At 33.4% G+C, this 14,152-nt stretch overlaps 1 protein-coding gene across 1 annotated transcript; it reads right to left on the bottom strand.

Annotated features, from left to right (window-relative positions):
* Positions 1–8,126: 8,126 nt before the first annotated feature.
* Positions 8,127–9,684, bottom strand: LOC110721664 (24-methylenesterol C-methyltransferase 3-like). The gene has a single exon (XM_021900862.1). The coding sequence runs from the start codon at positions 9,505–9,507 to the stop codon at positions 8,422–8,424; it is 1,086 nt and encodes a 361-aa protein (XP_021756554.1). The 5' UTR covers positions 9,508–9,684; the 3' UTR covers positions 8,127–8,421.
* Positions 9,685–14,152: the final 4,468 nt, after the last annotated feature.

Below are 14,152 nucleotides of genomic sequence, written 5' to 3'. Positions count from 1 at the left end.
CCCCATCTCACAAGAGCTCGTGGAGCTTGAAGTGTGGATGCAGCATGGGCCCTCCTCATACCTAGCGCAAAATACCTTTACACGCTGGCTCCAATACCATGTTGAAAGACCAACTCAACCAAAAGCTTAAGCTGATGGTTAAGGCCCATGAATATGTTTAATACTCTATCAGATTCTATTTTATGTATTTATTTATTTAGATTTTCACTTATAAATGCCATATGACTCTTTATTAATGAATTTATTTTTTAAAAAAATAAATAAATGGGTATTCTAAATTTCGGATTAGATCGACTAGATCATAGATCAGATTTACCAGATAGAAATTTGTGCCCACCATCAAATAGGTCATTCTTCTGTCTAGGCCTAAATAACGTTTCTCAGGCTGAATGAACTAAATCCATTTGTCTCAAACTCTCAAAGATATTTGTTAGAAAATTTCCAATTGAAGACGTCATTCACAGGGCTCTAGTTCATCATGGATTAGATACTCACTCCATTAAACTCATCATGAGTTGTGTTTCATCTACTTCTATTACTGTCAAATTAATAGGAATTTAACCCCTTTCTTCACTCCTTCTAGAGGGATCAGACAAGGAGATCCCTTGTCTCCCTACCTTTTTATCTTATGCATGGAGCTATTCTCTGAGATGATTAATGATGCTTGTACTTCTAGTCTTTGGAAGCCTTTCTCAATATCCGGGTCCTCTCTCCAAATCTCTCACTTATTATTTGCTGATGATATTCTACTATTTAGAGAGGCATTTACTGCTACAGCCTATGCTATGCTCCATGTTCTGAATACCTTCCATTCTCTCTCTAGCCTAAAGACGAATGCTGCTAAAAGCAAGCTCTTTTTCTCTCCCAATTCTTCCGATAAGTTAAAAACTCATATCTCTGAGTTATTCAATGTCACTGCTAGCTACTCCTGATCTTGGTATTTACTTGGAATTCCCTCTCAGTGATAAGAGGCCTACTAAGACTTCCGTCTCTGGAATATTACATAAAGTTCAAGGGAGACTTTCCAAATGGAAGACTAACTACCTCTCTAAAACTGGCAGACTAGTCTTAATCAACTCCCCCTTGAATGTAATTCCTTTTACTCTATGCAATGCTAATCAATGCATATATCTATGCTTTCTAATATTGAAAAATTTACAAGGGTTTTCTTTTGGGGATCCACTCCAGATCACCACAAACTTCCAATGGTTTCTTGAAAGAAAATTACTGGGCCCAAAGAGTATGGTGATTTGGGAATTAGATCACCCCACATCACAAATGCCATCTCAATGGCCAAAATGGCTTAGAAGATTCACTCATCTGATAACTTGGCTACTAAAATTATCTATGGGAAATACATTCATAATAGAGCTCAACCTGCCAGTTTCAAAAATGGCTCTCACATTTAGCAGAATATGGGTAAGGGATGGGAGATCTTTAACAGAACTACAGCCTGGGCTGATGCGGAATCTAAGGTTGGGTTGTGTGTTTCGGGTTATGGGTTAAGTGTTTTAGGCTAAGTGTTTACGTGGGAACAGGGTAAGGAACATGAACTAGTTCTTGAGAGTGAGGAACTCATGTTTGATTAGCAAGGAACGCTCGCAATACTAATCAAGGATAGGTATGGTTAGAGTTGAACAGTCACTCTACTAACCATAAGACAAGATAACTCTAAATACTCCGAGTTAAGCTCACAAACTCGAGTCCACGAGTTCAAGTAACTTGAATCCACAAGTTAAAATTGGAAATAACACAAGGTATATTTCAAGGGTAAAATATTTCATTCATGATAAAATAAGATGATTACAAATCTAGATAAGACTTCCTTTTATAGCCTAAGGAAGTAGTTACATTAATTAACTTACTAGCTAATTTAATAAAAGGGAACTCAAAAGTCGCCAGCCAAAAGGAACTCAAAAGTCACCAGCCATACTCAGCCCTCACATGTAACGGTTCCCATGAAAACCACCACACATTGAAGATTAATAATCGTTGTTGTTCCTTAAATCGGTTCCCTAAGCAGTTTCTTAAGCGGATCCCTAAGGAACTCGCTGCAAATACGCCCAGCTCTCCCTATTTTCAATGTCTGACAATTACAACTTTATTACAGCAATTTAAGCTAAGCTAATTACTACTATAAACTGAAAATAAAACATACAAATAAGTAGTAATAAAAAGCAATTAAACTAAGGAGGTTATACTCCATGAATGGAGCCCAACAAGAGAGTAAAACTCCTCTTGAATGCACACTAAAACCGTGTGTAACCCCCTCTTTATTCCCTTGTCTTGGCTGCCTTCAAATCAGAAAGGAACAAAAGAGTATTCCTCCCCAATGCTACGAATATCATCAAGGCATCCAAGGCAAATAAACTCCTTGCTTACTCATCCATCCAAGTCACGCATGACTTGTACAAAGATGGAGCTATATGGAAACCTATGCGTGGAACATTGTCAAGCTTGGACCCTTGAATGAATAGCCCATGGACAATAGGAACTTGATTATTTTGGACCCTTGAACGTGTGTTTGGACCCTTTGAACTATTAGGCTCATTAGGTTGCATAAGGTCTTGATCAAGGATCAATTCCGGATCCTTCCCCCTTCCTCAAAGAAGCTTGCCCTCAAGCTTTCATCATCCAAGTATGGAGCAAGGTCACCCACATTAAAGGTCGAGCTTACATCACCATAGTCACTAGGTAGCTCAATTTTGTAGGCACTTTCACCAACTTTTTGAAGCATACGAAAAGGACCATCCGACCTAGGCATAAGTTTGTTTTTGCATAGGTTAGGAAAGCGTTCTTTTCGAAGATGTAACCAAACCAAGTCACCTTCATTTAAACGTGGTTGAGAACGATTCCTATTGGCTTTAATTTTGTATTTCTCATTCATAGCTTCGATCCTTTCACGAACTTGTTTACAAGTTTGTTGAAATGCCTCCCATCTTTTCTTAGCATCACCATGGACTGGCTCAGTTTTTGGTAGTGGAATAAGCTCCACCGATAGCAATGGATTAACACCATAAACCACTTCAAAGGGACTTTGACTTGTAGTATAGGAAGGAGACCTATTATAAGTGAACTCAACATGAGCCAACTTCAAGTCCCAATCCTTTTGAGTCTTGTTCACAAGTCCACGCAAAAGCACACCCAAGGTACGGTTAGTGACCTCGGTTTGCCCATCCGTTTGAGGATGGTGTGAAGTACTAAACAAAATTTTACTCCCCACGAGTTTCCATAACATCCTCCAAATATGGCTAAGAAATTTAGTGTCACGATCCGAAACAATGGACCTAGGCACACCATGCAAACGAACCACTTCTCTAAAGTACAAATCCGCAACTTTTGATGCATCATCAGTTTTGTGACACTGAATGAAATGTGCCATTTTGGAGAAACGGTGAACAACAACCATGATATTATGCTTGCCTCTTTGAGTTCTAGGCAAACCCACAACAAAGTCCATGCTTGACTCTGTGTGTGTGTGTGCGCGCGCGTGTGTATGCGCGCGCGCGTGCGCGTAAAGTTAAAATTTTTATTTTTGAAATGATACCTAAAGTAAACTAATACATTGACATGTGTGTCAAGTTTGACTGTGTCAATTATTTAGGAACGGAAGGGGTAAAGAGAATAAAGGTTTAGTACCAGATTAATGGAATAAATTAAATTGGGATGGAGTATAGAATTTTTCAATCCCTTTTTTTTTTTTTTTTTAACAATACTCCCATTTTTTTAGTGCCATAAATTCAATTTTCACCCTTGTAATATAGAATCCTGATCAATGAGAGTATATTTTATGTTATTATAATTACAACTTTCTAAAAAATTGATATATAGAAACTATACGTTGAGATGATTTCAAGAAATCTCACCTATCTATGGTTTTCCTAGAAGTGGCTAACTACATCCCGACCCAAGAAAAGGCATGTTTTGAAAAAGTAAAAAAAAAAAAAAAAATCCCATTTCTAGTTAAAAATCTGAATCCAACCCGAAAAAAGCCCAAAAGCCCGCTTTGGCTTGACGAATCGATCACATTTTTGCAGGTTTGGATATGAGATATGATGCTAAGGTCCGGTCTGAATTTTTATCACCTCTAGGTTTTTCCTATGTACTCCGTAATATGTATGGCAACATCAATCAAAGTAAAATAATCCCTTCGTTTTTTATTTAGATGCATTACTTGCTACTTCTAGGTGTTTTTTTTTTTATATGCATCACTTTTCTTTTTAATTTATAAATTCACTCCATCTCTTTCATATTACATGGGTCCCCTTTTTTCTCATTTCTAAAACTTGCTTAGGAATCTATGATTTAAAAAGTGGTGCATCTAAAAAAATAGAGGAATATCCTATTCTTTTGAGCTTCTAAGCAGAGTAGAGCAAAACAGATTTCATAAAAGTAGAGTAGAGCAGGTGTCAGCAAAGTGGTTATTATTGTTGTTGTTGTTGTTGTTTTGTTGTTATTTTTTTATTATCATTAAAATAATTATTGTTTTTTATTAGCGTTATAATTATAATCTTTTAATTTCGATTTTATTAGCATTTTTTTATTATTTTGGTTATCTTATGATTAGTTATTAATCACTAATTATTAGCCAAGTAGGGCAAAACATATTTCAGCAGAGCAAAACAAATTTCAACACAGCAGAGCAGTTCAAAAGAATGGGCTAAAGTATCTCTCTCTCTTTCCTAAAATCCCACTCAGAATATTTTATCATTTATCTCTCTTTTATGATCAAAACTCTCTCTCATATGCTATCTTGTTCATGATCCACATTATACTTTTATTAAAGTAAATTAACCATTCATTTTCCCAGATATATAATATAATATTGAAACACATAAACTCTCCTAAAACTTTGTGTAAATACAAGTGATGCTTTTATGACAACGGAAGGAGTATATAAATAACAGGCAGCCAAAATTAGATGGAAATTTGAACATTTCAAATATAGAAAAGTTCGTGTATCTAATCCAAAATGTCCGAACATATTTTAAAAGAAAAGGTAAGATATCTGAAAATTTTACCAAAAGGTTGTTTAAAATTAAAATTATACAGTAATAATTTTGTTTGGGGGCTGATATTACCAAGGCAAAAAAAAAGTCACTTACAAGGCAAAATTATTCACCCACTACCCGTAATATGTGAGAATCTATAAATGTCAAACTTATTAATTCAATGAGATATTTTGTAATCTTTTAATAATCTTTTGTTATCTATATTTTTAGTAGCTAAATATTTCGATTAAAATCTTTCCAAACTCCACCAACCGGTTATTTTTATCAAAATCCGCCATTTATTATTAATCATTATAGAGTCGCCATCGTCAATATAGTCCTCTTACATTTACTACTCCTTGTACATGATTCGCATGATTTTTATCTAGCCCGTGATGAAAGTGCACCAAATTCAATAAATCTTAGTGAACATCCTGTGTTATTATCTCTTTTCGTTATGTAGTACTGTATAAGTTTTAAACTTTTTTTTTTTTTTTTTTTAAAGTATATAAGTTTTAAACTTTTAATATATATACAAAAATTTTTTTTTTAGTATTTTTTTTACTTTAACATTGAGAAAATACTAGTTTGTATATCTTTTGGTATTGATTATAAGCAAGGGTTATGGATATGAATCGTATGATGTAGAAGTGTAGAACTCTTTGGGCGTATGATATATTTCTCTGGAGAATGACAACTAGCTAGTTATTTTTTCGTCTCAAGTGTTGGAAAGATTTTAATTGGAATATATATTTAGCTACCAAAATTATAGGTAACAAAAGATTACAGAACATTATTGGCAACAAAAATTAATAAAAGATTACAAACTATTTTACTGAATTAATAAGTTTGAAATTTATACATTTTCATATATTACAGGAAATGAATAGATAATTTGGCCTTGAAAATGGCATTTTTTACCTTGGCAATATCATATCCCTTTTGTTTTTAATTGGACATTTTAAATGCTCGAAAAATTTACAATAGTGATCTGAATTTAATCCAAAAATGTCTTGTCATCCAATTTCAAACATCTAAAATACTACCTTTGTTATTATTATCTGCAATTTTTAGGTATTATTTAAGACATATAAAAAAACTCGAAAGTTGCAGATAATAATTAACACGAGTAGTATAAAATTCAGATTGAATACCCTAAATTTGAATCACAAATCAGATCAACCTCAATAAATAGTGCAAAATTCAAAACGTTCAGAACAAGTTTTGAGTTTGTTATGGACTTAATTAGGATATTTGGAATGAGGTGAGTGTTGCCAAGTAAGAGTGCGGAAGTGTGGACAGCACGACTGAGGCTAATAAGGTTGATGAATAATAGAGGTGACAGTAAGCAGAATAGATGACAAGGGCAGAGCAAACACATGGATGAACTACGTACATTTTTTAAGGGACAAACTGGTCCCCTACAGGAGATGGGACCCACAACTTCATGCCCACATTTTCTACTTAAATTAAATATAAAAATAAAATAAAAAAAGCAATAATCTAACAGAAAATAAAAAGAAGAGAGAGATAGATCGAACAAGTATATGCATGTGAGAAAGAGTGAAGAGTGTTGTCCATGTGGGGCTCGTGGGCTCCCATTAAACTTGCCTCATGTTCCCTTTCTTTCTTTCTTTTTTTCTTTTTTTTTTCATTCACCAGTCACGTGTCACATGTGACCACTTCCCTAGGACCAACCCACTACTTCCCCCCCTCTTTATATCAATTCCACTTTCTTCATTTGTCCTTTGCTTAACATACCTCAACTATTTTGTGCTTATAATTCTCTGCCCAAAAATATCATACGTACCTTATTGTGTTAATGTGTTACTCGTATAGTCTTATGTCTTAAGTGCTTAATAATTGCCTATTTCGGGATGTTCAATTCTTAACCCAATTATCATCTATACCCTTAGAGCATGTTTGGTTAGTGTATATTTTGGATTAGAAATGAATTCAGTTAAATCATTACCGTTACTGAATCTTTGGTTAGAAGGTTTGGTAACAATTACCTTTACCTAAGGGTAAGAGATTTCACCCATTTGTTACCCCTCTAAAACTTAAGATAACAAATATCCTTACCCTCGTCAAACACAGAGTGATTCCTTTTCATAATTAAACCAAACAAATGAAAAGGTAATTGTTAAATGATTCCTTTTACCCCTCTTATTTGTTTCCTTTCCACTTCATTTCCATTGTTCTAACCAAACGCCTACTTATTGTTTTCAATTCAAGTGCTTGGATTTGATTCAATTGATTCGAGTAATGTGGAATCAAGTCAGTTGAGGTTTCAATAATCATACAACACTCAACTTAAATTAGTAACATACAGAATTGCTGAAGTCTTGTACTCAAAGGGTAATTCTGAAAACCTACAATTAGATTTCATCAGCAGTATCAATTTTATCTCTCTCCTCTTCGGTTGATTATAGTGCTTCTCCTAGACTTTGCAAACTCATACCTGATTATTCAACTTGAAACACCCAAACTCCACACATAATCACTTGACTCACCTGAATGGCTGATCCTAATAATCAATTGAAAATGACCTTATTGACGGATTCAAATGACCCAGTTGTCATCTCTACTAGTAACGGAATACTATTTCTGAATTCTAATCCTCGATTAATGTAAGATCACCTCAATTTTAGCTAAGAATGTGAATTTCCACTTAATTCTAAAACCTAAATATATACATTGAAAAGTACGAATATTTGACCAGCTAAATATACAATTACAAATAATAACAAATATGTCTAAATAACCGTTATTTTAACAATTCAATAATCCAACACCATCACCAATTCACCATACTAGAAGCAAGAACCAAACCGAACTTTTGTTATTTTAACACAATTAAGCAGAGAACAACGGAATAGAGCCAAAAACATGTCTCATAATTTCATCAGATTCGATTATTGCATAATTCAACTAATATATTTATTATATTTGACGGTTTTCCTTGGAAAGGAATCACGATTCGACAATAAACAAAAACAATAACTTTTTTATTAATCAGGCCGATCTATTTCTGACTACGAATACTATTATTAACTACCAATCATTTTCCACCCAACAAAATTCTCAAAATTATTACCACCAAAATTGAACAACAATAGTAAAATTGAATAGGAATTAAGAACTAAGCACGACACATAATTTAAATTAATTTAATTAAATAACCCAAAAGAACCACAAAACCAAATTTAATTGACAAAAAATTAAAGCTAAACAAAAAGGAAACAAGAGTACTGACAATAGAAACACAAAATGAAGACTATTTTCGAAATTTAATTCCCTTTTTCCTTTTCTTTTTAATAATTAATATAATTACCTCATCAATCAATCTAATAAAAGATGAGCCACTCTCAGCGGTCGATGATGATGAACGAATATAGGAGGAAATCAGGATGAAATGAACGATCAGAAATCAAGAATCAGATTTCGCATCAATAGGCTTCCTACAGAGAATCATATGCATCGGGCTGAAGATGCCAGATTCGCCACCACGTGTAAGATAATCAGCGGTTTTAAAGAGCATATCATGAACATCCACCGTTCCTTTAGGAGCAACACCAATAGCAGCTAAAACTGTAACCACAATGTGGTTTCTCCAGTATGCAATCCTACCCATCTTAAGGCGGTCCCACCATGGCTTCGCTGGAGGGGCCGCTAAGTCTCTCTCATCAACGATTTCAAATCCAACCTTCTTCGCCGCCTCCGATATTTCATCGTACCGCCTTAGCCCCGGCAAGGCGTCCCCTCGCTCGATCCCTTGGATTACGTCGCGGTGTTCGCTGTCTTCGCCGTTGAACTTATCTGTGGTCACCCATTCGTACGACACGTACAGAGATCCGGGCTTCAACACTCGGAAAATCTCGGAGTAAACATCATCGAGCTTGGGTGCATGACACGTGGCTTCGATAGAGTAAGCCCCGTCGAAGGTGTTGCTAGCAAAAGGCATTTCAAGGAAATTACCGCAGACAACTTCACAAAGTGAATCAAGTCCAGCCTTCTTGTTGTGCAACTTCGCTCGTTTAACCTGGTATTCATTTATGGTAATACCCGTAACCTTGGCGCGGGAGTGGGCGGCGATGGCTCGCATCGGTCCGCCTACTCCGCAGCCAACATCGAGGATTTTCTGACCAGGGGAGACCTTGATTAGATCGACAGCCATCTCCTCGTGAATACGAGTAGCGTCGCGGTGAGATTTCCCGGGGATGGAGGGGGAGAAATGGAAGCTCTGACCCCACCCCCATTCGTAAATATCTGTGACTAGGTTGTAAAAGGTGTCGACAAAGTCTGGAACCTTCTCGGCCGTCTCGATCTCCTTGGGACGGCGGAAGAAAGACCAGTATTGCTGGTACTTGTCTTGGACCTTCTCGGAGGAGATGGAGCCGCCGGAGAGATCAACGGCGCGCTTGCCCTTCTGCTCGGCGGGGCCGTGGACGCAGACGAACCAATACAGGCCTCCGAAGAGGAGACCTACGGTGCAAATCAACGCCATGGAATCCATGGGTGGGGTTTTAGAGAGAGAAAGTTGGGGGTGGTAGAGAGAGAAAGAGAAGAAAGGCGTTTTGAGAGGAAGAGGAAAGAGAGAATTGGAAAGGAAAGTAAATAGTGCAGGGTTTCTGACGTTTTTTTACATTTAATTTGTTACTTTTCCTGATTGGAGAGCGATTTTTTTTTTGAGATTTGGCATTTTAGTGATTTTTATTTTTTTAAAAAAATTTAATTAAACATACGAGTACTTTGTAATAAAGCTTTTTAACTTTCACTTTGAATAAAATTTGAATAATTCCCCTCCTTAAAAGTTAAAACATGTAATAAAAAAAACCTGTGTATGAGATGGCAAATGTGTTGTGATTGATGTGCTCCTATTCGTAATTGAAAATTGAAATTAAATGGATGAGAGAAACTCTACGTTAATCCAACTCATTTAATAAATGTATCGTGTTATATTGACTTGTTTAATTAAACGTGTCAAAAATTATTAATACTAGTATGTTTTTATATGTTTGGTTTGTGTTATATTGTCGTGTTATAGTTATAGAAAAAAGTGTAAAGTCTCGTCCAACATATTTATCATTAAATTCATAAAATATTGGTTTTTCTTTCATAGAGATGTTGAGTCGTGTTAATTTCATGTAGGGAATCTCCACACTAATACATCATACTTATTATTATGTCGTCTCGTATTGACTTATTTAATTACACGTGTCATAAACCCTTAATACCAATCCGATTTTTTTGTGTCCGTTTCGTGTTGTGTCAGCTTATTTGCCAATTTTAATCTCATTTGATTCATTTCTCATGGTACTAATATTCCCCTGTTTCAAAATAAGTGTTATGGTTTAATTTTAACACTCCATAATACTTCCTCCATTTGAAATTACTCGTTAGTTGCAACATGGGTGTGGATACGGAGATTATGGAAAGGAAGTTAGTGGGTTTTGGTCTCTACATGGGGTATGAGATTAGACAAAAATGCTCTTGAGTAATGAAAATGAAGTTAGTTGGTTTTGATCTCCACATGGATATTTTTGGTATTTTGATAGGAAAATTTTACTAGAATTAGTAACAAAACATTCATTATATTCACACTATACGGAATTGGTTGTAAGACGATAAACTTTGTATGAAACTGTCTTTCCTCAAGTATAGACTATGTGAGGTGTTATGAGTTTGGGGGTGTTCACATTTATGCTTTGTTTTGATTGTAAATGGATATAAGAAAAAAGAAGGCAAATGAGGGATGAAGTATATTTCATTTGGATAACAAATGAGAAGAAAGGGAATTGAAGAAGAGAAAAATGGAGGTATTAAATTATAAGAAATTAATCTTTCCAACAATAAAAACATTTGAAAGGAAAAGTCACCATTCATCTCTCCCCTCCCTTTCCTTTCCCACCCCTTCCCCCTCTCCCCCCTCCCTTATTTTCCTTCCCCTTTCTCTGATCTATCCCAAACATGGTGTTAGAGGAAATCGATTTAAGAAAGGAAGGTTATTTTCAATTAAAATGAAATCTATTTTTGGAATTTATTTTAAGGAAAGTTGTTATGGAAACTATTGGAAAAAGGTAATTTTGGAAAGCTTCTAAATAAATTGATATTCCCTCTGATTTTTTAAATTCATGACTCTAACGTTTGCACTATTTACATGCCATATTTGACTTAAATTTAATCACTATTATAAAATAAATAAATGCTATTATATGATATATTATTCGATTAGTCGCAACGTCTATTTTCATAATTTAATTTTGTTACATTTTTTACTAACGGACAATTAAAATTGTCAAAGTTACGTTTCGACAAATATGCCGGTCAAACTAATGCATTTTTTTAAAAAAAAAAAAAAAAATAGTGACAGTATTTAGAAAGTATATTTAATTATGATTTGTCCACTTGAATAATTTCAAAGCATGTTTGACTATAAAATATTTGACATATCTTGCATTTAGATGTATTTAAAGTTTTGCTAACCCTTATTTCCTTTTGGTTTTGGTTCGCACCATTTTTGGTAAGAAGTCGTGATTTTTGGTGTGGAGTTAATGTGCGCATCGGAAAGTCCGGATTTTCACTTAGATTAGGGATTTTTCATTTAAGTTCAGCAAGTTTGTTTGAGTACTTAACAATATCACTTATTATGTTTTTTTTTTTCTTTTTTTTTTCTTTTTTTTTTTTTTGTTTTATATCAATAATAAAGTTAGCGCTTCTTTTACTGCCAAGTAAAGTAAGTACCGCGGTTAGTGGTTTTTAAAGTGAGCCTTATGTAATAACGTGTCGGTAATATGTCCAAGCTTCCCTCTACAGTATTTATATGTATTACTCTAATATATGTATAGAGAGAAATTTGATGGTGTTACAAAGTGGTATCAATTTTTGGGTTTTAGAATATTAATATTAAGAAAATAAAAATTGATAGGTAGATTGAAGATGGACATATAGGGTAGACTAGTATAGTATCCGTGCAATTGCACGGTATAATAAGTTCATATGTATAATTTATTTATCAAATTAATTTTTTAATAATAATGATGAAGTGGAAATCGAAGTTACGCTCTAACATATATAGCTACTAGAAATATCATAACATAACTTAACGCTGGTATTTAAATAATTATTCTAGCTATTATTATTTTACCTATTAAATCATTTATAGACTTAAAATTAAGGATATATGGCAGGTGGATATAAATTAAAAATGTGAGTCCCGCACCGCACCCGCCCCACTTGGAGTGGGTATAAGTCCAACTTTGGCGAGTAAGTAGGCGGGTATAGGTACAAAAGTCATACCCACCATGGGTAGCGGGTAAGCAGTGGATGCGATGTTATACCCGCCTATTACCCGGTGTCTACCCACCCAGTTACCTGCCAGCTTGTATTACTACCGCTAATTTTTATATGTAATTCTTTTGTATTTGTAATGATGAATGACTACTTTTATACTACCTCTGTACTTTTTTGTTATATTCACTTACGTTTGTGATGAGATCTCCAACATCAATATTTCACCAAATATTTTAAGCATGTATGAATGTATGTAAATTTGATATATTGATATTTGGAGTCAAGTTTTAGGTTTAGCGTCCTCTGTTTAAGTATAATTATAGATAGATTATAGATAGATAACCACAAAAATCATTGAGAATAAAAGTAACGCAAATAATTTACTATCTTAGTAATGTAGTAATATTCTTTTATTTTATCATTTAGAAAATTTAAATGATTACGTAATGGCCAAAATAAATTTTGACAGATTTGTACTTCAAATTATTTTAGTATATATATTATTGGTTTAAATAAGAGTATTATATTATATGATTATATATTGTTGTCAAATATGATCGTAATTTATTTCGCTAAATATCATTTCTTGAACCAAAAATATATTGCTAAGATTTTATAGGAAATAAAAAGAGGTCAGATACATATATATACTATTGAAATTGCTTTATTTAAGATTGCGCAAATGAGTGGGAAAATTTTCAAGGAGATAGCGACATATGTCAAGTTTGCTTCGAGTGCTATTTGTTTTAATATATATATATATATATATATATATATATATATATATATATATATATATATATATATATACTCCTTCTGTCCCATAATACTTGACACAGTCAAACACTGCACACTTGCCAATGCACTAGTTTGACTTAATTTTTATATAATTAAATATTAATGAAACTAGTTTAATAATTATATTATGAAACTTTATATTAATACTTATCTTACAACATATTTTATAATAAAATATTATTTTATTATGTTAGTTAAAAACTAGGTTTAGACCCGTGCGATGCGCGGTTTATATAAAATCTATTTTTATAATTTGTACATTTAAAAAAAATGGATAAATATAAATAAGAATTATGCACCTTGTACAAAAATATTTGTAATTTTATAGTTTTAGATTTTCATCAAAATTATGATATAATGCTTGTTCAACATCGCCTAATACATATTTCAATGTAAGAGTCCATTCATTAGTGTGCTATTACAATTGTTTCATTTTTTAAAGATAAATTGATAGGTTGTAGTTGTAATGTAGAAGCTTCTAATATTCAAATTTAAAAATTGTTAAATGTGGTAGCTCCACAAAAAAAAAAAAAAAAAATGACATCATCCTTGCATTTAGGCGAGAAAAAATTTATTATGTGAGTGACATGTGGATAGTGATAAAGTCAGCAACGTTTTGTTTTAGTAATAGTTAATAGATTATGGTCAAATCTAATGTATGAATAGTGAAAAAAAGTCCAACGTCTCATATATTATGGGACAGAGAGAGTAATATAAATTTTGCATTATTTGAAAGCATATTATTTTCAAAAAAAATAACTCTCTTTTTGGAAAGAAGATTGAGAAAAGATCGTTAAAACTCTCTCTATCCCTTACGTTGTGGGTAACTTACCTGGAAGATTCAGACTTGTCCATCCTATATCATGACTGTACACTATTTTTTCTAAAAAATTATTGAAATGATTTGATTTTGAAACAAAATGTAAATTATTTGCATGTAGTTTAAGGGGGCCGAATTTGATATAGGGGTCTTTTTTTTTTTTTTTTTTTTTTTTTGGTTCCTTGTTCCTATTAAGATTTTTATGGAATTTTATTTCCATTGGCAATACGTTATGGAAATTATTCAAGTG

This window comes from Chenopodium quinoa, unplaced genomic scaffold, assembly GCF_001683475.1.
Source record: "Chenopodium quinoa cultivar QQ74 unplaced genomic scaffold, ASM168347v1, whole genome shotgun sequence".
Taxonomy (NCBI): domain Eukaryota; kingdom Viridiplantae; phylum Streptophyta; class Magnoliopsida; order Caryophyllales; family Amaranthaceae; genus Chenopodium; species Chenopodium quinoa.
Note: the sequence above shows the minus strand (reverse complement) of the source record. Positions and strands in the feature narration are given on the sequence as shown.